This window comes from Streptopelia decaocto (genome assembly GCF_964273445.1).
Source record: "Streptopelia decaocto genome assembly, chromosome: 3".
NCBI lineage: Eukaryota > Metazoa > Chordata > Aves > Columbiformes > Columbidae > Streptopelia > Streptopelia decaocto.
The window spans coordinates 154,391-175,966 of NC_138656.1; the positions used below are offsets into that span (position 1 = coordinate 154,391).

The 21,576-nt window shown below is 52.7% G+C and overlaps 1 protein-coding gene across 1 annotated transcript in view; it reads right to left on the minus strand.

Annotated features, from left to right (window-relative positions):
• Positions 1-2,669: 2,669 nt before the first annotated feature.
• SLC24A3 (solute carrier family 24 member 3) overlaps positions 2,670-21,576 on the minus strand; it is a gene marked incomplete at its 5' end in the record, with an annotated part of 114,129 nt that continues 95,222 nt past the window's right edge. The window contains 6 exons of the mRNA XM_082048462.1: positions 2,670-4,556; positions 5,558-5,623; positions 18,293-18,405; positions 19,206-19,320; positions 20,198-20,364; positions 20,748-21,024. Of these exons, the coding sequence (XP_081904588.1) occupies positions 4,407-4,556; positions 5,558-5,623; positions 18,293-18,405; positions 19,206-19,320; positions 20,198-20,364; positions 20,748-21,024 (888 nt within the window). The 3' untranslated portion in view covers positions 2,670-4,406. The remainder of the gene's footprint in view (positions 4,557-5,557; positions 5,624-18,292; positions 18,406-19,205; positions 19,321-20,197; positions 20,365-20,747; positions 21,025-21,576) is intronic.

Below are 21,576 nucleotides of genomic sequence, written 5' to 3' on the forward strand. Positions count from 1 at the left end.
GCAAATTCCCTTAAAGCTACCTGGTTGTATTAATAGTTATTCACTTATCTTTTCAGATAAGAAACCAAAAAGGTTCATTGGTGTTCAAAACCCAGGTGCAGCAGCCCTTTCCAGGGCTCGCTGCTGCCAGCACGTACCCTGGGCCCTAGAAACACTCCCTGGGCTTTGCCGACGATTTCAGAGATCACCCTGCGCTCCAGCCGGCGAACACCGAGAGCCCTGCCCCTCTCACCTCAGCCCGGCAGTCGCTCGGTCCATCTCTGCAGAGCGCTCAGGCTCTGCAGACCCTTAAAGCTGAAGTGGCTGAGGTCTCCCAAATACGCAAACGTCCACTGCTTTCTGTAAAAGCCCAGTTTGAACCTGACTAAGTTAAAGTCATAGAGACCTAATATGGACATTCTTACCTGGATTTAAGTCTGTTTTAGACTAACTTACAGTGGCTACTTATCAAGTGAAACATCATGAATACAGGCAGATTTAAATCCAGCTAAGCATGGCCCACTGAGATTGATTGTTAATGTTTGTATTTAAACATTTAAAGCTCCAGCGGCACAACCTTGAGACAGATGAGCCTTACACTACTGCATCACCGTAGGCTTCATCTGGAAGGACTCGGGCTTCCAAAAACTCTTGATAAAGGAAACATTTGTCAATCAGCAGAAAGTTACGGTTTTCTAAAAAGCTGTCCAAAACACCCACTCTACATTTTGTCTGACAAGTAGTAATATGGTTATTTGGAAAAGGCCTATAAAAATTCCTGTTCTGACAAGGATATTAAATGTTGCCCTCAGGTTGCTCCAACTACACTGAATGTTGTTTCTCTAAAACTAGATTGCTCTTCTACCTGATTTGTTTTGTCAAGAAAAGAGCAGGTCACACCTCTATCTGAACGTTAACAACCAGCACTAATATCACAAATGCAACGCATGTTAACTGATTTCATTAACGCAGCTGAAGACAGAAAGCTGAGAACAAAGCAGGCAAGCAGCATCACAAAAAACCCCAAAATTGTACCAGCAAAAATCTCCTCCCGCGCACCCACCTCATGTTGGTGTTCCCGTCGCAGAAACAATCCACCAGAGTGGGGCACAGCAAAAAGAAAGGAAACAAAACAAGCATGTATAAAGTTCACCTTTGGTAGGGACAAAAGCCGTTTTCCCAGCATATCTTAAGAACTCCCCACATCATATTCTATCCTATCATTCTGCCTGGCAAAGCAAGGCCACCCACATGTCAAACAGATTCGAAACTAGTGTGGGATCACATCTGTAGATCACAAAGTCAGAGCTGCAGTGAAGTGCTCTCCACCAGGGAAAAGGCTCTTAAACCTCCCTTTGAAAGGCTCATTAGGAACCGTCTGACACCGCCAGGAGTGGAAACCAAACCGCCTGGTCCAAGGAGCAGAGCGGCCTGAGGCGTGAAGCTGCCCCTTGCCTTGGGAGGAATGACACGCCAGCGAGCGGCAGCCGTGTCCAGACCCCCCCTGGCTCCCCGGCCCCGACCGCCCGGCCCCGCGGCGCCGTCGGGAGCACAGCACCGCTCAGACTCGGGGCTCCATAGGGCTCGGCACAGCAAAGACATCGGTACGCGCTTCAACGGAACTGCCGCGTCACACACGAGACGGGACAAAACTCGCTCCGGTCTCTGGCTTTGGGGACTCCTCCACAGGTTTGGATTGTGCTCACAAACTTGAGAGGCTCTCTCTTTTGGAGACAAAACCAAGAATGCACACATTCAGCTGGTCTATCCCACTCCAAACCAGGTCCGCACCCATCGATTTGGCTGCAAACCACAAGCACACTGCACCGAAACAGCCAGTGCAGGAAGCGCCTATCAATCCATACGGCATCAATCCGTAACGGCCGCTCGATGGACCTTCGCTTCTGCTTAGGACGGACGACTTGCAGAACGTTCTTGCACAACACACGTCAAAACAAACTATTTCAGGTTTTACACGCAATGCGAAGCTACGGTATACTACAGTATTTAATGCACACCAACAGGAAAAGTTCCTAAGAAAATACTCACGCAGTTTTTGTGCCGTGGGATAGGTAGTGGCTATTTCGTAGAAATAGATCCAACTGGCTCCATTGGAGCAGCAGTAAAAATATTCAAAATAGAAGTAACAATAGGCCCTGATGTGAAACTTCTCTTTTTTGTTTTTCTTCCCCAAATCTGTCCCTTCTGTCAGCAAGGAAACACTGCCCAGAACAGCCGTGTCTGGCCAGGCCAGCACAGCCGTGCGTTCCAGGGTGGACTGCAGTGAAGTGTGCCACGCTGTTGCTAACATTGTTTGATTTAAGGAAGTATTTTAGGCATTTCAGTGGTTATTATTATTATTAATCTCACTAACAACGACAAAAGAAAAGAAACAACAGCAACGAAAAGCCAACAGTGGGAGGTACAGCAGGATTCCCGACGCGAGAGGCTCCCGGGGGCACGGGCGCGAGGAGGCCTCCCCGCCCCGCCACAGGCCGCCCCGCCACAGGCCGCCCCGCGCGGGGCAAATCAGTGTTTTCTGGAGTGAAAAGCGAGGACGCAGGCACATCAGTGACCTGCTGCGGAGCCTCCTCGTCCCCGCGGGGCCCGGGCGCCCCGCTCCCCCGGCCGTGCGCAGGGCTCGCCACGGGCAGCCTGACAGCGAAACGGGGTGCCGAGCTGAATGGAAACCACACGCTGTACGGATTTTCATTTATAACGTTACGCCAAAAGAAAATTAAACTGAAAAAAATCACTTCCAAAGTGCAAACGGAATAAAAATTGGCGTTCTCTCTGTGAACGGGCTGTTTTGTTTTTTGGAGGCTTGTCTTCCTCCTCCCTTCCCCCCCTCTCTTTAACACAGGGTTTGCTGCGCCTTTACTACCAATATTGGCCACTGTTTGTACCATAGACAAAAACATTCACCTAGCTGGTAGTATCTTAATACATTTCATAGTAGAACATATACAAGAAAGAGGAAAAACCATACCAAATGAATCAGAAGTGATCAGTGCTTAAAGTAAATACAAGAGCCAGCACTGGCAAGAATCCACAGTATCAATACATACAAATGAAGCCGTGATGGTGTTTCTCATGGGGTGGGATCTGCCTGCATACTAATACAGAATTATACAAAATCTAGCAGGGATATTGGAACAATGAATAGCCAAACTTTCACAATAACTTAAGATCCGTGAGTCTGCATTGAAGATATCCCACATTTTAAGAAGTGCCATCTCTCTCTGTGTCTTCCTCCCTCCCAAAGGAGGGTTATGAATCCACATGATCCGTTATCAGATAAGTTCATCTGCTTAAGAAGACAAATATCTGGCCAGGTCCAGTGTATTCTTTAAAGAGTGGCAAATTATGACTTCAGTATCTATGTCTGTGCAAAATATGCCTCTTTCCTTCTAAAGAAACCAGTGTCTGTAACTCATTTAGAAAAGTTCCAACATGTACTTATGTCCTTCTTGGAAGAAATAAGACATGAACTACTGAATCCCCCCAAAACAAGAAATCTGATGAAGCAGAGAAGGTTCTGACCTTCCATTTCCACGTGCAGACCATTAAACCCAGGACCCCTCCTTGGCGGCGCTCCTGGGCTGGCGATCCAACTATTGCTTGGAAATACCATCAACACTCCAGTAATAAACTCCAGCCTTAGCAGTAAAATGGTAGCAGTGTTTACCCTCTGAATCCACGTTTATCTTGCATTCCTCATCACACCTGTACAGGATCCATCATTTACGATAAAACGCCATCCTCTGTTGCCTGGACGATCTTCTTTTAACGCGCAGTAAATCCATTCACACGCTGAGTACCTTGAATTGTGTTCCCGAATTACACTGCCCTGTGGCCTCTGGGTTGTTACGGGAGACCCACATGCAAGAGAGGACGTTGATCTCCGTCAATTAAAAAACAAAGCAAAAAACCTCCCAAAAACCTAAAAACCAAAAACAAAATAAAAAACACCCTCTCCCCAACAAAAGAATAAAACAAATTCCAACAATTCTCCTTGAAAATCAGCCCCTGTCCGATGTACCCTCTTCCACATTGTAGCAATAGTCTTAAGTCATAAATTAGATTAGTCTTCCATCAAATAACTTAAAAAAGAAGGAATTGTAGCAGACCAGTTTTGCCTGGCTTGACGCCAGTTAGCAGCCAGTTCATCTAGAGTCCCAGTCACACTGTTCAAAACCGAGCGAGGAAATCACAGGAACATTGACAAAAGTAATCTTCACATCGATGCAGGATTTCTCCAGGTTGTTGGGGGTCGGGGAAAGGGCAGAGCGAGATGGGGCCACGTCCTATGAACAGTGAGCGGGTTCTACGTCACGACTCGGAGGTGCACCGCGTTCAGGAGACGCCAGCCGTGGGTTGTATTGCACAGGTAAGAGGGAAGTTCTCCCGACAGTCTGCCGCCTGCGTTAGTGATCTCTGCACATGGGCAAGTTCACAAACGTGAAAACATTGAATTCTGTCATGATGGAGAAACACAGGAAGATGCCATAAAGGGAAAGGCACACACACCCTAGCTTCTTGTCCAGTTTCCATTTGTTCATGTGGACGCCAAAAACCTACAACAAACACAGAGTAAGCCACCATAGTAGGAACATTTGGAATAAAGTGGTAGATCCCCGTCTGAGTTTCAGGGGCATGAAGATGACTGTCCCGTTACTGATCACGGTCACCCGGAAGCAACCATAATGCAAGTACTGCAACAGGGGAGCTGAGGACATCAGAGCGGCCCCTGGCAGTCACTGAAGCCACACTGACAGCACCAAGTCCCGGCCCAAGGGCCTTAAGTGTCTGCGGTGAGTTTCATTATAGCAAGAACAATGCATTTCAATTCAATCAGAAATGTCTGCAAAGGCCAGATCCCTTTTTGTTTGCTCAAACTGCTGCATGTGCCCCTCTGCATCTCAATCTAGAACCACAATGGCTAAGGCTGTGCTTGACTTTGCTTAGTTTGCTCTCGCATAAACCTCTTAAAGGATTCAAGTCCTGTGTACGAGGGAGTTGTGCAGGTGTGCAACACACGGGGACTCCCCAGAGCAGCTGTTCTCGGCATCTAGAAGATGTCACATAAATCCTCTTCTCTATCGTTTCTGCTCTGCTGTGCTGGACTTGACAAGTCAGGGCATGCGAGGCACCGCTCTCAACAGAACACTGGCGCGTCCAGGCGCCGCTGCTCTGCTCTGTGCTGTATGCCAGAAGTTCCTATAGGGGCCCAAAGCAAACTCTGCAGTGTTTTGTCTACCTGTCCAACAGGAAAACAGATCTCAACACACATCGAGAGATCTGCTTCAACTCTAGCACGGAAAATAGCTAATATTCAGTAATGGATCTCCTGGGCTCCTCCCATGACAGACACACAAATGACCGCCCTGGGACAGGACAGCTCGGCCGAGCGCCACGCAAAGGCCTCGGGAAGCTCGCAATGGCAGTGACCGTTCCCACCCGTTACCAGCAGACTGTGCAGCCACCACCACAGCCGGAGCTGAGCAAGGAACAGGTGAAGAAAACGTCCAGAAAAATCACTCTTTTGGAAATAGAGAACAAAAGACTATATACATACTGTGACAAAAACAGATGCCAGCAGGAGACCAACAGAATAGATAAGTCCTCTGCTGTTTAACCGAATCTGTAAAAGAAGGAAGTTTATAAAATCATGTCACAATTTTAAGCAACAATATTTCTTTCTGCTGATAATTCTGTAACCCCAAACTGCTGAGCTGCTCAACACTGGCTTGCCAGCCAAGTCAGACCATCACATCACAGGTTGTTCCGCACGCTCCCTATGGCCGAGGAAGGAGCATTATTAGAGCAGCGTCCCCAGGACCTGACAGCATTTCAGACTGTTCCACCCAGCGTGGGCCCTGCCAGCCCTTATACTGTTATATCGTGAAATGTTCTTTTTGGCAATTAACGCCTATGCAAGACCTATAAGAACAAACAGAGGGAAAGGAAATTTTGCATTCAGTCACCAGTTAATGCTTCGCAGTGGGGCAAATTAAACAAGGACACACACAAACAGGTATTTTCTTCCCTACTCAAGTCAGCAATCTCACAGCCTGAACCTCAGCGGCTGCAAATCCTGGGTATGAATGGACCACGGCGTGCTAGCACAGCATGAACGACACTTAGGGCTGAGGCGAATAAAGCAAAGAGACAATTAACTGCCTGCAGGGCTGTGTGATATAGATGTGGTCACCAAGGTACGCAGGCACACGGCAGGGTCTGACGCAGCCATCTCCACGGCAGAGCCACCGTTACACCCCCCGTGCAAGGGGAGAACAAGGGCCCTCAAAGCTGTGGAGATACTTAACTGCCCCTTCCAGAGGCTTTGGAGTCTAATCAAAGGCACTCACCTGCATCTTTAAGCCCTAAACACATCTAAAACCATGGTGTGATGTGACATAAACCTAAAGCTGCATAGGAAAGCCCCAGGGAGCAAAGCTGCCTCTCCGCTCCTGTTCCTCAGGTAGGATCACGCTTCTCCTCAGCATCCCATTCTTCTCCCAGGGAGCTGGACCGCTGCCCCTCTGGGCATTTGTAGATGATCTTCTCAAGCAGCATCACCTGCAGCACCGTCAGCAGGTGGGGTCTCTGCAGGTGTTTCTGTGGGGCTGCTCTGAGAGGGACACTGCAGGGTCGGCGTCCCGGGGCGTAACAGGGCAGCTGGGGCTGCGGCGGCGCCACGGGGCCCGAACCGAAAATCCGCAGGCCACCTCATGTCAGTTATTACCTTCAGGCCGCTGTAAGATAGCACAGCCCATTGTGTTCCTCCCTGTGCCTTCTGTGCAACGTAACCCTACATGGAGCTGCGTTCCAACTGACAGCCACCACCACTAAATTACTATTTAAAGTAGTAACCGACTATTGAAGTTTCCTAGAGGAGATTAATCTTAGCAAGAAATCACATACGAGTGTTTTCCAAGGATGCTTCAGAACAGAAGAAAGCTACTGTCCGTCTGGTAGACTTTGGATCTGTGCAATGCGGGTATATTGTCAGCCACCACTGTGCTGCTGAGGGCAAACAGCAAAACTGAATGCAGTCAACACCCTTAAATGGGCTGGTATCCAGTTCTCAACTGCTCGGCTTGTTCTGCGTTTGTATACTAGGAAAAGCAAAAGCACGAGTCCACTTCTGCAGACAAGAAAACAGTTCCCAGAATGCAAGTTCATCCACCTCGAACAACACAGTTTACTCTAACTGTATTTTTTTAAACTGTTTTTAGTCCAATAAACGATTCAAACTAAACTTCTGTGCTATGATATTATTTTCTCAACTGTCAACACAGAAAATAATGGTACATAGTGTATCAGTGGCCATTTTTCAGTGCTTGCATCCCTCCCGTTAGGCTATAAAGTGCATTTGCAAGAGAAGTGGGTATTACTAATTCAATGACAAGCTGTCCTGGTTTTGTTACAAAACAAGTTTCTCTTTTAGTGAATTTGCCTGTCAGCTAAAGCTTCATATTAACTGCATTTTCCCGGAGAACCAGACACATGTTTTGGTAAACTTAGCAATGGAATGCAAACTTGTTGCTAAGCACGGATGGACACCTTGTGAGAGGGGCGACGAGAAACAGGTGACCGAGAAACTGACCAGCTGTGTATAACATCCCATTCATGTGAATACTTCATATAAAAGTGGGAGATCACGAGGATCTCGTCCCTTTTTCCCTTCTGCTTATGGCAACATTAGCAGAGGACCTTGTGAGTCGTCCCTGCAAACGGAGGCCCACTGACAGACTGAATCCAGCTCCGGTTGGCTGCAGAGTCCAGTCCAGGACTTCGGGTGCCGGCTCTGCAGGTGCTGAGACTTTCAAGATTGGTTTTGTATGTTTTGTATTATTTTCTCTATTCTTATTAGTAGCATTGATAAAACATTGTTAATGTTTCCAGCTCTCTTCTCTCTGTCCTTCTCTCCCTCCCGATCGCCTGTCCTGAGTGGAAGGGGGGAGAGGGAGGGGCAAAAGGGGGAAGTGGGGGGGAGAGGGGATTAACAATACACCTGCCAGGGTTTTACTGTCACCCCGCAATCTAAACTCTCGACACAAGCAGCACTACAGTTTCATGAATGCGAGACTGCTGAGGCACTGGTGTAATTCTGCATCATAGTCAGGAAAAACTCCTCACCCACACGTTGCCCCAGACGCAGAGCGCTGAGCTGGCTCCGCTCTCCAGGCAGCGCCGAGTGCAGGGCCTGGCCTCCAGAGCCAAGGGCGATCTGCTCTGATGCCGCGCACCAGCGTCCCCTGTGCCCACCCGCGCTGGAGCCAAGGGCGATCCGCTCTGATGCCGCACACCAGCGTCCTCTGTGCCCACCCGCGCTGGAGCCAAGGGCGATGCGCTCTGACGCCGCGCACCAGCGTCCTCTGTGCCCCCCTGCGCTGGAGCCGGGACAGCGCGCTGCGCAGCCTGCAGGGACTGCCCTCGTCCATCCGACCGAGATCCCGCAGGACGGCACGCTGCTGCGCTGTGACACGCTGCTGCGCTGTGACACGCTGCTGCGCTGTGACACGCTGCTGCGCTGTGACACGCTGCTGCGCTGTGACACGCTGTCACAAGCACGAACAGGCCTCGCGCAGCTCCTGCGCCGGAACGATCACAGCGCAATGATCACAGCGCTTGTACTCACAGCGCCCCAACAGTTTGCAGAGCTCATGCTGCTGCCTTTGCGTCTGTTAAAACACCAGCTCAAACAAATGGCTTATTTTCCTACTTTACTGATTTTTGCCGTAATAAAACAGCTACAGCCATGATGATTTTTTGCCCTTAAAGGTATTATATTACAGGATTTCTTTAAGACGTAAGCGGTAAGTGTCTGCATGGCAGACCCTTATGTTCCTATGGCCATTACATGTAAAATACAACATTCTCACTAGACCAACTGTCCAAAAAATGAAGTATTTGAATGCCAATTGTGGGACTGTCCACATAACTGAAGGTGAAAAACGTCAGTGACTCCACTGTTAATGTAAACGGCAGGTTGTAAGTGCTGGACAGGAGGACACATATTTTTGCAGCTCCAGAAGTCTCCAAGGCCACTGCAGCTTCTGTTACCAGTGCCACGCAAACCGCCAAGTCTTCCCGAAACAAGAGCTGCTCGTGGGCCGAGAGCCGCCGGGTTCCGAGCCCGACCACGCTGACCGGGCTGTGCGCACGCGCTGGGCCGCGCCGCAGCCGCTCCCAGCTGGGGGTGCCTAACGGACAAACGTGAAACCCCCTTCTCTGCTGCCTCGAGGGAACAGCAGCTGGCTAGGGAAGAAGATACTATTCCACAACAAATTCCTGCCTGGATTTTGGTCAGGAATTCTGTCTGACCAGTGCCAGTATCTGCAAAAACTGCCAGTATGAAATCCATCAGTCGGAAAGGAATCCACAGGAAAAGGAAGCAAATGAAGCAGCTGGACTTATTTCAGCATGGAAAATATCTGAAGTCAACCGAAAGCACAGCCGCTGCTGCTCAGTTACATCATTAACCAACACAAGACCAGCAGACGCTCGGAAAGACGACCATTCCAAAGGCTGCTGAGGACAGTGCTTCCAAAGAGAGGAGCTCGGGACGCTTCTTTGGACTCTGCAAGGCTCCTCCTCAGAGGTCATTCAGGGGAACACAGGTTGCTACCAAGGATTATCCAAAAGCAGAAAGTGCATGCTAACTATTTACAATAGCCTTACAAACGGAAGGGATCCCACGCGGGCACAGCAAACGAGGCGATTTCCCCGCGGCGGGGTCGCCATGAACACACGGGTTTCCCTCCCAGTTAGCGGTTCTCAACTCGGGCTTAACTGGCAACGCTCCTGGCCTGGGATCCAACCCAGCTCCCGCTGCTGAGCAGAGCAACGAGCTATCAATTAACCTAAATAACAAGAACTCTCCTTTACCAGGCTTGACTGTTGCCACAGAAAGAAATGATTTCCTGGGAGAGGTGAAAGGGTGTTTTCTAATGCAGTTTTCACGTTCCAGTGCTTTTTGCTCCACAAAAGATCAGAGCATTCGTTAGGGTTATCACCTAATAGCTCACTCTGCCCCAGGACAGCAGGATTAAAAGCCTCCCACGTACATAGCAAAGGGAGGTTTCCGCGGGTGAGCAAATGCTGGCTGTGACGTGCACTTTGTCATTCGTTCATTTGGTTGAACTGGATACATGTCACAGCTGGACCTTCTGGAAGAGAGAGTGCAAGTCTTTGGGTGAAAAGCGCTGTTGGTGAGCTGGGAGCGCTACAAAAGCTGTGCAGAGCTCGCGATAATCCCACCGTGGCTCAGGCGGTGCATGCGCGATCCCTGCCGAGCCACGGGACGGCAGAAAAGGGGCAGAAAAGGACAAAGGCAACAGGCAAAATGGCCTGTGAAACAACAAGAAGTGAATGAAAACCAACAAAGAGACGGTTGGAACAATGCGACAGGGATGTCAGCCTGTCCCCAAAGCAGACGTGCCCCAGGACAGCTGGGAGATGGATTCCACAGACGGGAGCTGGGTGCAGCTCCAGAGGCGCTGGACTTGCCGTGTTCGCACCGTGGAGCTCTCCACGTGCACACAAGTACTGCAGTTGATTTGGCCGCTGCCTGTGCACAGAGCAGCTCTGCAGGGTGCGCGGGGAGCCCGGCCCCGTGCCCTGGGCCGCTGCTGCGTGTCCTGCCGGGACGGCGCAGAGCGGCGCACGGTGGGCACCGCGCCGCCCGGGCCCGGGGTGCTGCTGTGTGCCCCTGCCGGGACGGCGCAGAGCGGCGCAGGTTCGGCACCGCGCCGCCCGGGCCCGGGGTGCTGCTGTGTGCCCCTGCCGGGACGGCGCAGAGCGGCGCACGGTGGGCACCGCGCCGCCCGGGCCCGGGGTGCTGCTGTGTGCCCCTGCCGGGACGGCGCAGAGCGGCGCACGTTCGGCACCGCGCCGCCCGGGCCCGGGGTGCTGCTGTGTGCCCCTGCCGGGACAGCGCAGAGCGGCGCACGTTCGGCACCGCGCCGCCCGGGCCCGGGGTGCTGCTGTGTGCCCCTGCCGGGACGGCGCAGAGCGGCGCACGGTGGGCACCGCGCCGCCCGGGCCCGGGGTGCTGCAGGCAGCCCGGAGCAGGCTGGCCCACACCCGTAAGAAACCTCCCTCCCTGCACACACTGTTCCTGCTCAAGCCTGCTGCCCAGGCCTCTTACTGGAGGTTTTCCTGCAGGTTTTCCTGCGGCGCCTCCTGCTCGGCCCGGGCTGCACCGCGGCGCTCCAGCCACCGCGGTGCTGGGACCACAACCCGCACAAGCAGGCGTGTTGCTTTTCTCAACCTCCTCCCCAGCCCTGGCAGCCTGTCAGTGGTTTCTAGTCTAATGACCACCTGCTTCAAAAAGTAACCACACAGAACCATGAATTGTTTTATACAGTATTGCTCAGTGGTTCTGAGATCATTACATCCAAACTAGGCTGAACAGATACTGTTGACTTATTTCTCATTTCGTTCATTTTAGTTCTCTACCTGCCTAAAGGACCCTTTAATTTCTGCGTTTGATTTTAGGCTACCTGCTGCTGTCTCACAAATTTCCCATAGTCTACAGCTTTGGAAACAGAGTTTTAACTGATGAGCTATTCCCACTTCTTTGATTTTCATTGTAGCCTGCCCTATTTCCTATTGTGACTTCTGACTGTGAGCACGGGAGCCACGAAGAGCCTGAGGTTTGGTACAAGAGCTTAGGAAAAATGTCCCTTGACCTGTCAGATTAGGGCAGAAGGCAGTGAAGCAGCCCCCTCATGAGATGAGTGGCCTTTCCTGCAAGAGGCCATGGAACAGGCCAAGAGAACGCTCCGCGTCGGTGGATCACACGAGGGGTCTGCGGTCCTGCAGTCTGCTCTGCGTGCAGGGGAACGGAGGCGCTCGCCGCCCTGCCTCCCGTGCAGCAGAGCCGCTGCCGCCAGCTCCCGTGCAGCAGAGCCGCTGCCACCAGCTCCCGTGCAGCAGAGCCGCTGCCGCCAGCTCCCGTGCAGCAGAGCCGCTGCCGCCAGCTCCCGTGCAGCAGAGCCGCTGCCACCAGCTCCCGTGCAGCAGAGCCGCTGCCGCCAGCTCCCGTGCGGCAGAGCCGCTGCCGCCAGCTCCCGTGCAGCAGAGCTGCTGCCGCCAGCTCCCGTGCGGCAGAGCCGCTGCCGCCAGCTCCCGTGCAGCAGAGCTGCTGCCGCCCTGCCTCCCGTGCAGCAGAGCTGCTGTCGCCAGCTCCCGTGCAGCAGAGCTGCTGCCGCCAGCTCCCGTGCAGCAGAGCTGCTGTCGCCAGCTCCCGTGCAGCAGAGCCGCTGCCGCCAGCTCCCGTGCAGCAGAGCCGCTGCCGCCAGCTCCCGTACGGCAGAGCCGCTGCCGCCAGCTCCCGTGCAGCAGAGCCGCTGCCGCCAGCTCCCGTACAGCAGAGCTGCTGCCGCCAGCTCCCGTGCAGCAGAGCTGCTGCCGCCAGCTCCCGTGCAGCAGAGCTGCTGCCGCCAGCTCCCCTGCAGCAGAGCTGCTGTCGCCAGCTCCCGTGCAGCAGAGCCACTGCCGCCAGCTCCCGTGCAGCAGAGCTGCTGCCGCCAGCTCCCGTACAGCAGAGCTGCTGCCACCAGCTCCCGTGCAGCAGAGCTGCTGCCGCCAGCTCCCGTGCGGCAGAGCTGCTGCCGCCCTGCCTCCCGTGCAGCAGAGCTGCTGCCGCCAGCTCCCGTGCAGCAGAGCTGCTGCCGCCAGCTCCCGTACAGCAGAGCTGCTGCCGCCAGCTCCCGTGCAGCAGAGCTCCTGCCACCAGCTCCCGTGCGGCAGAGCTGCTGCCGCCCTGCCTCCCGTGCAGCAGAGCTGCTGCCGCCAGCTCCCGTGCAGCAGAGCTGCTGCCGCCCTGCCTCCCGTGCAGCAGAGCCGCTGCCGCCCTGCCTCCCGTGCAGCAGAGCTGCTGCCGCCAGCTCCCGTGCAGCAGAGCCGCTGCCGCCAGCTCCCGTGCAGCAGAGCTGCTGCCGCCAGCTCCCGTGCAGCAGAGCTGCTGCCGCCAGCTCCCGTACAGCAGAGCTGCTGCCACCAGCTCCCGTGCAGCAGAGCTGCTGCCACCAGCTCCCGTGCGGCAGAGCTGCTGCCGCCCTGCCTCCCGTGCAGCAGAGCTGCTGCCGCCAGCTCCCGTGCAGCAGAGCTGCTGCCGCCAGCTCCCGTACAGCAGAGCTGCTGCCGCCAGCTCCCGTGCAGCAGAGCTGCTGCCACCAGCTCCCGTGCGGCAGAGCTGCTGCCGCCCTGCCTCCCGTGCAGCAGAGCTGCTGCCGCCAGCTCCCGTGCAGCAGAGCTGCTGCCGCCCTGCCTCCCGTGCAGCAGAGCCGCTGCCGCTAGCTCCCGTGCAGCAGAGCTGCTGCCGCCCTGCCTCCCGTGCAGCAGAGCCGCTGCCGCCAGCTCCCGTGCGGCAGAGCTGCTGCCGCCAGCTCCCGTGCAGCAGAGCCGCTGCCGCCAGCTCCCGTGCAGCAGAGCCGCTGCCGCCAGCTCCCGTGCAGCAGAGCCGCTGCCGCCAGCTCCCGTGCAGCAGAGCCGCTGCCGCCAGCTCCCGTGCAGCAGAGCTGCTGCTGCCAGCTCCCGTGCAGCAGAGCCGCTGCCGCCAGCTCCCGTGCAGCAGAGCTGCTGCCGCCCTGCCTCCCGTGTGGCAGAGCCGCTGCCGCCAGCTCCCGTACAGCAGAGCTGCTGCTGCCAGCTCCCGTGCAGCAGAGCCGCTGCCGCCAGCTCCCGTGCAGCAGAGCTGCTGCTGCCAGCTCCCGTGCAGCAGAGCTGCTGCTGCCAGCTCCCGTACAGCAGAGCTGCTGCCGCCAGCTCCCGCCGCTCCGTGCAGCTCCGGCGCGGAACGGGCCACCGAGGCTGAGGCGACACAGCAGAGCAAAAACAATGGAAATAACACAAAAGTCCTCTTCTTGAGTACTTTTCTGGCAGTTGCTCAAGGGAAAACAGGGAGCTATTGCCAAAACCCAAACTGGTTTTGCTCCAGGGTCCAAATATGAGAGAAATGACCTCATTCAGGAACATTAGAAGAACTTTGCTGTATTTCCAGTCCCTTGGCTGAAGAAGCTGCAGGTCGCCTGTCTGCTTGGGGATCCTTTTCCTGCAGTGTCCCTGCCCGGCAGTGGAAATTCAGTGGAAATTCTGCATTCCCCAAGGTCTTGCCACGAGACAGCGGACTCAGCAAACTGGAATTTCAGATGTGCTGCATTCAGGCCCTTTTTGAGACTCCTCAGCAAGCATCCCCGGTTTGCTCTGCACCACACAACTCACTTTGCAGAGGGTACACGTGCTGGAGTGTGCAACGCTGAGTGCTGCACATGGACACTCCAGGTGTTAAACAAGAAATGCACATGTTGTGGTTGGAGACAATTCCTGTATTGTCAGGAGCTTTGCAAAGGACCAGACACTTTTGCTCTGCCACGGTATAATCATCCCAGGCTCTTTGTCATGAAACCAGGGAGCAAATTAACTCAATACTTGCAAACAACTCCAGAAAGCTGGAGGGACCAGTTGGTACAATAGCTTCAGCGTGCACCTGCACGTGACACCAGGAGTCACCACCCTGTCGCTAACCTCGACCTTAATGTTTGCCCGATGAACCTATTAGTCCCTCTCCCCTCCGAGGATGTAAGGTGGTCTGCATGCAGAGAACTGGGCCAGGATGGGGCAGGGAACAGACACACAGATGTTGGCTGTGAGGAGACAAAGCCTAGCTTTGTCCTAAGGTCAGAAGATTCGTCGCAGTGCCTTGGAATCAAAACAATGAATGGCAAACTGGTCTGCAAGCAGCAAAGCAGTGACTCTTGCTGTCTCCACGTGTGTTTGCCGAGTGTCCGCCTCCCTCTGGATTCCCCGCTGTCTGACAAGGCTCATGCTGGGTTACTCCTCTCTCTAGCTGCCTGTTGCACTATAGGAATATTTCTAAGACTCCTAACTTAATGTCCAGTTTTGCTGAGAGTGGCTGCAGTTATCAGGCAGAGGAGTGATGGACAGACATACGATCACACTCCCAAGTGCTGATGACGACAAATCAACCTGGCTGTTTATCCTTAGGCTAAAATTCCTGTTCGCTAAAATACTCCTGGCTGATGTCTGGTTTACAGCTTCTCATGCTAAAAAAGGTTCCAGAGGGAAGCACCTGGACGGAAGACACGGAGTGAATGTCCTTCCCCTCTGGATTTGCCACGGCCACCGGGAAGGACGCTTACAGCATTAGAGTCAGCAGTGTGCCCAGGACTCCGCTGCAGAGATGAGGAAGGGAACCCTTGCGAAGGTCCCTCGAGGTGCAGGGGGATGCTGCTGGCGTGCTGGGGGGCTGTGGCTGACAGCAGAGGGACAGAGCTGTGGGAGGGTGGCCAAGTGGCCTCTGAGCAGTGAAGATGGGAGCTCCAGTGGGAGCACAGGGGCAGGCAGAGGCAGTGCCTGGAATTAATGGGTGTCCAAGAATAACAAGGACTCTTAACATAATAAGATTTAGAAACTAGATACTGTAGAAACAGAAGGGATCTGATGTGGAAGCTGTTTGATATTGACTAGATCTGCCTTTTGATGGGAAAAATATCAGTAAAATGGGTTCTGAAACACCCGTCTGCCCTTAAGAGAGTTTAAGGAAGGCTCCAACAGAAGCTCAGACTAGAGGTGCTGCAGCAGCTGAAAGCGCCGTTAGCGGTGGAACTGCCTTCAGGTTCAGAACGAAACCCCACACACCTCGCAGTGGCTGCGGGGCTGGTCAGTGAAATACCACACTCTGGAGAAAGCCCTGAGTGTTCGGACTTCCAGAAAAATAAGGCTGGAGGGCATTTCTAGGAGGCTCTTCTGCATTAAAGCTTCACTTTCGAATCACACAATCTACATTTTTTTGCTTCCACAAAAGCTATTACTGCCTTAAGAGCTTGTTTATTAAAATGCATTTACTCTCCACTTTCAGCAAAAGCTTAATTTTGCCTCAGTCCTCTAATATTAAACATTCCAGGGAGGCAATCATGGTTTTAGATAGCTATGCGCAAGCAATCGTGATCAAGCAAGCTCGTTTTGTCTTTCCCAACCCCCTCCTTCCCTCCGCACACAGGAGCTCTGACAGCTCCTCTTTGGGAGGAGATGCTGCGAGGCAAACTCGGATCCTGCTGGACACAAAGCAGCAGCGCTGGATCCGACTGTCGGCTCAGAGATCTCCTGGGGCTCCTGACTCTCAGGCGCAGTGAGCGGACAAGCGGGTCGGCCCCAGCCTGCGGGTCGCGGGCAGCGAGCAGACCCGGCGTCCAGCGGCCCCGCGGGAGAGGGAGCAGTGGTGGGAGCAGGAGCGGGAGAAGGAGTGGGAGAAGGAGTGGGAGCAGGAGATGGAGCGGGAGCAGGAGAAGGAGCAGGAGCAGGAGAAGGAGCGGGAGCAGGAGCGGGAGCGGGAGCAGGAGCGGGAGCTCCTCATCTGCCGCCCCTTGCGCAGCAGCAGTCCCTGCAAAACAAACGGCGTCTTGCAGCTCTAGTGCCGTCACCAGGCTAAACCTGACCCAGCTAGCTCTGGCCTTTCCTGGAAACTTAGCAATACTGACATAATTAATTACTGCTAATGGGGGGAGACAGAGGGGAGGCCTTGTTTTGTTTTGAAGTCAAATTATCCAAGGATTTGGAGAGAAATCCAGGAACTGCAAGTGAAAACTGAGGAAACTCTCTTTGCTAATTGTGGGGCTGTTTCCAAGACCTCCTTTTCTAACCATGTGATCACACCATACAATGAACATTTTGGGTGTGCAAAACAGTACTGACATTGTTATGCCTCCGTGAAAGCTGGCTGATGCTGTTCGGCCACTTGTTTTCATCCTTTTCTGCAAAAATATAGATGAGCTACAGATACGCTGCTCATCAAAGACGGGGGTTTTATTCCTACACATCGCTTCCTTCCGTCACCCCTGAATTCAAGAAGAGGGCACATCCACGGAAACACAGACTGGTCAGCCTGACCTTGGTTCCTGGGAAGCACTTCTAAACATATGAAGGACAAGAAGGTGATTGCAAGTAGACACATAGATTTATGAACAAGAAATCACATTTACTCAGCCTGACAGCCTTCTTTGATGAGCTGGACTTGTTGGATGAGGGGAGAGCAAGAGACGATGTTCATGCTGAATTTAGCAAGGCTTTTGACAGCGTCTCTCAAACATCCTCGTAGACAAACGGAGGAAGAACAGACTAAACTGCACTCAGAGCCCAGCTGGAGGCCGCCACTGGTATTTTACCCCGAGGTCAATACTGCTTCAGTTGGTTATGAATGACCTGGATGATGGGGCAGGGGCACCCTCCGCAGCTTGCGGCTGATACCAAACGGGGAGGGGTGGCTGATGCGCCACAGAAGATTCAGGGGGATCTTATCCATGTGTATAAATACCTGATGGGAGAGGACAGAGAACGTGCAGCCAGGCTCTTCTGAGTGGTATCCATTGAAGGACAAGAGGCAGCACACACAATTTGAAATATAGAAATTCCAGTTAAACATAAGAACAGTTTTTCCTGTGAGAGTGCTCGATCACCGGTGCAGGATGCTGAAGGTGGCTGTGCAGCCGCCGTCTGTGGAGGTGTTCGAGACGCAAGGGGACGCGGTCCCAAGCACCCTGCTCTAGCTGGCCCTGCTCTGAGCAGGGCGCTGGGGACCGGAGGGTCTCCAGAGGTGCTTGTCAACCTCAGCAGTTCTGTGATTCTCCATGTGTTTAACTCAGCGATGCAGTCCAGAGTCGCTCCTGTATCACACCCTGCTGAGGTTGTCCATCTCCCGCCCTGCCTGCCCAGAGGGAGCCTACAAAACCTTCGGCGGCGGAGTGACTCTCTGTCACTTGGGAAGTAAAGCACAGTTTCATTGGTGCTGGGTAGTTTTCCTCAAACACAAAAGCTCAGCAGTGTTTGCTGATAATAGTCACGCTCTGAAATATCCAGTCATTTAGCAGCTTCCTTCATCTTCCAGTGTGTTAGCAGCTTAGTAACCCTAGATTTTTTCTTACCAAAAGCCCTACAGGTCTGCTCTATCCTCTACTTTCCACCTATGTGTTTATCCCCTCTGTCTTATTAAAAACAGGATAATTCTCCTTATTCGGAATATGTTCAAATGTGTGAAAATACACTATACACTAGTGAGTCATCTTATTTCAGCACAGACTGCAGGCTTTAAGGAGCAAATGGAAGTACTTGTCCTCCAAAGGATGGGGAACGTCCACTGACAATTAATTGCTACTTCTCCCAAATCATAACGAAGCAAAACTATTTCTTTCTTCAAATTCCATCCACAGAATTTTGGACCATTTTTTTTCCTAAATGTATCTAAATAAATAAAAATAATAATGTGAACAGACATAGGACTTACGTATGATCCATAATTCACTGCTAGGGTCTGCAGAGCCCACGGGAGGCCTAGGCCGATTAAAATATCAAAAACGTTGCTTCCAATGGAGTTGGACACAGCCATATCGCCCATACCTGCAGGAATGGAAACCACCTGCGATCAGACACGTCTCAGGAAAGTCTTAAACTGACATACATTAATCTGAGCTAATCCAGACAATTTCCACAGATTAGGAATTGTGGGTATCCCCCCACCCCCCCCCCTCCCCCTCCCACAAGGCTGCAGGGGCTGGATCTTCCTGCTGGGAGGATCTGAGACCCCCCCGCGAGCCCTCCCCGCGGGTCCCCGGTCCCGCCGTGCTGCTGTGACGCGCTGGCGCTGTGCTCGGCGGGGCTGCGACGCGCAGGGTGAGCGCGGCACACGCGCTCCTGCTCTGGATGGTGAGACCAGGTCCTCAGGCACTCCGCTAAGTAGCTGCTTTTCTAATGAACACCCACTAGTTTTGTTCCTCTGCGCAGTACTAACAACGTTCTTTTTCTCTTAAAACACCTGTTGCTGGAGTCACAAGGGGGGGGCAAGTTTTCTTTAAAAACAGTAATACCTTCCAGTCCTTACGACTGTGGAGAAAAGCTGGAAAGTGACCTGAAAGACCCTTTTGCTGTGCTCTAATCCATTCTATAACACCAGTATTTGAATCGAGAAAAATGTTGTGACTTTTGGGAAGGCCTGAAGTTGACAACGGTGCCACAACCCGTTCCACCCCATCATGAAGAACTCGTTAGCTACTTTGCAATAGCAACATAATTAATTTTCTTCTTTGTTCTGCTTCTAAGTTTCAGGCTCAGGAAAAGGCTCCGTGCGCTGTGACGCTCGGGACACGTCTGCGCTGCCCGAGGGGGAGGAGGGCGGGAGGAACCCCCCGCGCGGGACCCACCTTGCCGCGCCACGATGAGGCTGGCCATGCAGTCCGGCACGCTGGTGCCGGCTGCCAAGAAAGTGATGCCCATGATCACGTCTGGAATTCCCAGCGTGTAGCCGATGATTGTCACCTAAGGAGATGAAATGAACTGTCAAGCTGTTTACAGGAATTAAAATCGGAGCCCAGCTTGGCCCAAGGTGCTGCTGAGACAAAGTGCTCAGTGCAAACTCACGCCTTCTTTAAAGAGAAGTGGTGACAGGTTTTTTATACGTTCATCACCTGTCCTGACGCCAAAGCCTCATCACTGTGTGATTCTGCTGAAGAGTACAGACTGCCCCAAAAGAAACACAATCCATGCTGCAGTCTTACCATAATCCTCATGAGGACAACCTACACTTTCCATCCACACACATGGTAACGTGGCCTGTAGCGAGCTGACTGTCTCAGTGACCCAGCCAGCGCTCAAACCTCCCTGTGAACAGGCCAACTACACTTGGATTTCCTTGTGTTCACTTTTATTTACCTCCTACCTTTAGGATAATGAAGTAGAAATAAGTTCCTGCTGACTAGAGCAGTTGTGCAAGTTGTGCTGAATGTTAAGCTTTTGTTCACACCGAGTTCAAAGTGTTATCATTCCCGACTCTGCCTCTCAAGCTTGCTGGCTCCGGGACAAGGAAAAGTGATTGAGGCCCGATTCTCACTAGCATCAGGGCCTCTTTACACTGCTCTGCACCACAAGAAGGTGTGAAACCGCTGCAAGAGTCAGTTTTTCCCATGTTAAAGAACCTGAGTGAGATTCTAGCCCTGAATCAAGTTCAAAAGCCATAGTGATTGGCCCCTAGTTTTCTTCTCTGAGTGTAGACAGGTCTAACAGGGATGGAAGCGGACTGAAGGTTTCTCATCTGAAAATTCAAGTGTGTAGAACTTTCTACATGCCTCTCTAAGCTGACAGAAAACATTTCAGTTGCGTGTCCCAGGCTGTGGGGTCTGCTTTCCTTGGTACATACCATCCACACCATCATGTAGGAGAAAGCTGCAATCCAGAGGGTAGAAGAAGCAAAGGTAACCATGAACCACTTTTCCAAATGGGGTTTGTTACAGTTGGGCACTGTGAAGTACAGGACAAAACTCAATGGCCATGTGAAGAGCCACTTCAAGATTTCCATCTTGCCAGCTGAAAAACAAAAAAGGGAAATAACCACAATTCTGGTCTGCTTTAGTCCAGATTGCTGTGACTTTGTTTAATCGGGCAGCTGTTCTGACACTCTGGGCCCGAGGAGCGAGAAGACCTGTGGCTGTGCCAGCCAGCAGCAAGACACAGCGGCACCGGGGCCTCCTGCGTCTCTGCTCCACATGAGCAGCGGTCTCCGTCAGCACCACAGCTTACAGCGCGGGACGAGCGCCTCACCCCCAGCCAAACTGGGCCTCGATGCACACACATGCGACCTACGCTCGGGCAGCTGGAGACACTTCCCCTCAGCAGGCATCTGCGGAGCTTCCTGGCACTGCCAAACGGAGCTCTGCTTTCAGCAACAACACACACACACAGATTCTTACTGGGCAGGTCAAAAGGTGTGTATGGTCCTTCATGGTCTTCATCATCGTCATCTTCCTCCTCTTCCTCATCGTTCTCGTTGTTCTCGTTGTCCTCGTTCTCGTTCTCCGTCTCGTTCCCGGCCTCGGCCGCGTCCTCGTCCCAGCGCGTGCCGTTCGCGCCCCGCTCCGCGGAGCCGCCGGGGCCCGTCCCGTTCTCAACCACGCGCTTGACGGGTATTCTGATGGCGACCTCCGACTCACCGTTGGTGTAAGTCCTGCTGTTGATCAGCCTCTGTCTCTGTAAAGAGAGGCACAGACTCTTGCTGAAAGACAGATTTCTAGAATTTATTTCTTTAAGGAGAAAGGGAGGAACAGAGAAAAAGAGGTGTGCAGAGCTCTTTAAAAATTTGGCTTAAAAGCAAAAGGGATTAATTTTGATCAGATATAACGTGATGCTTGCTTGCAGATGACTAGATGAATCTCACCTATGCAACTTTTATAAGAGTGACTGGGGCCCGTAGAACTGACTACAGGAACACTCCAAGAGCAGGGCCAGGTTAAATGCAGACTCAGTGGAGTACCGTATTATTAAATAAGTGTTAGCAATAATCATGTCAGATCAATGCAGGGGGCACCTCCTGTGAGCAACAGCTACAGGTAACATAACAACCTAACCACAGAGCAACTTGAAACCTTCTCTGCTAAAATCTCCATGGGGAGAGACAGCAAGGGATGATTTAGTAAAGTCAGTGTCAGAAGGAGAAGATCTGGGAAAATGTTATCAGGGATACAGAAGGAACACAACAGTTCCATTTTGACCTAAACACTGCTACCAGAAAAAGCAAATTCG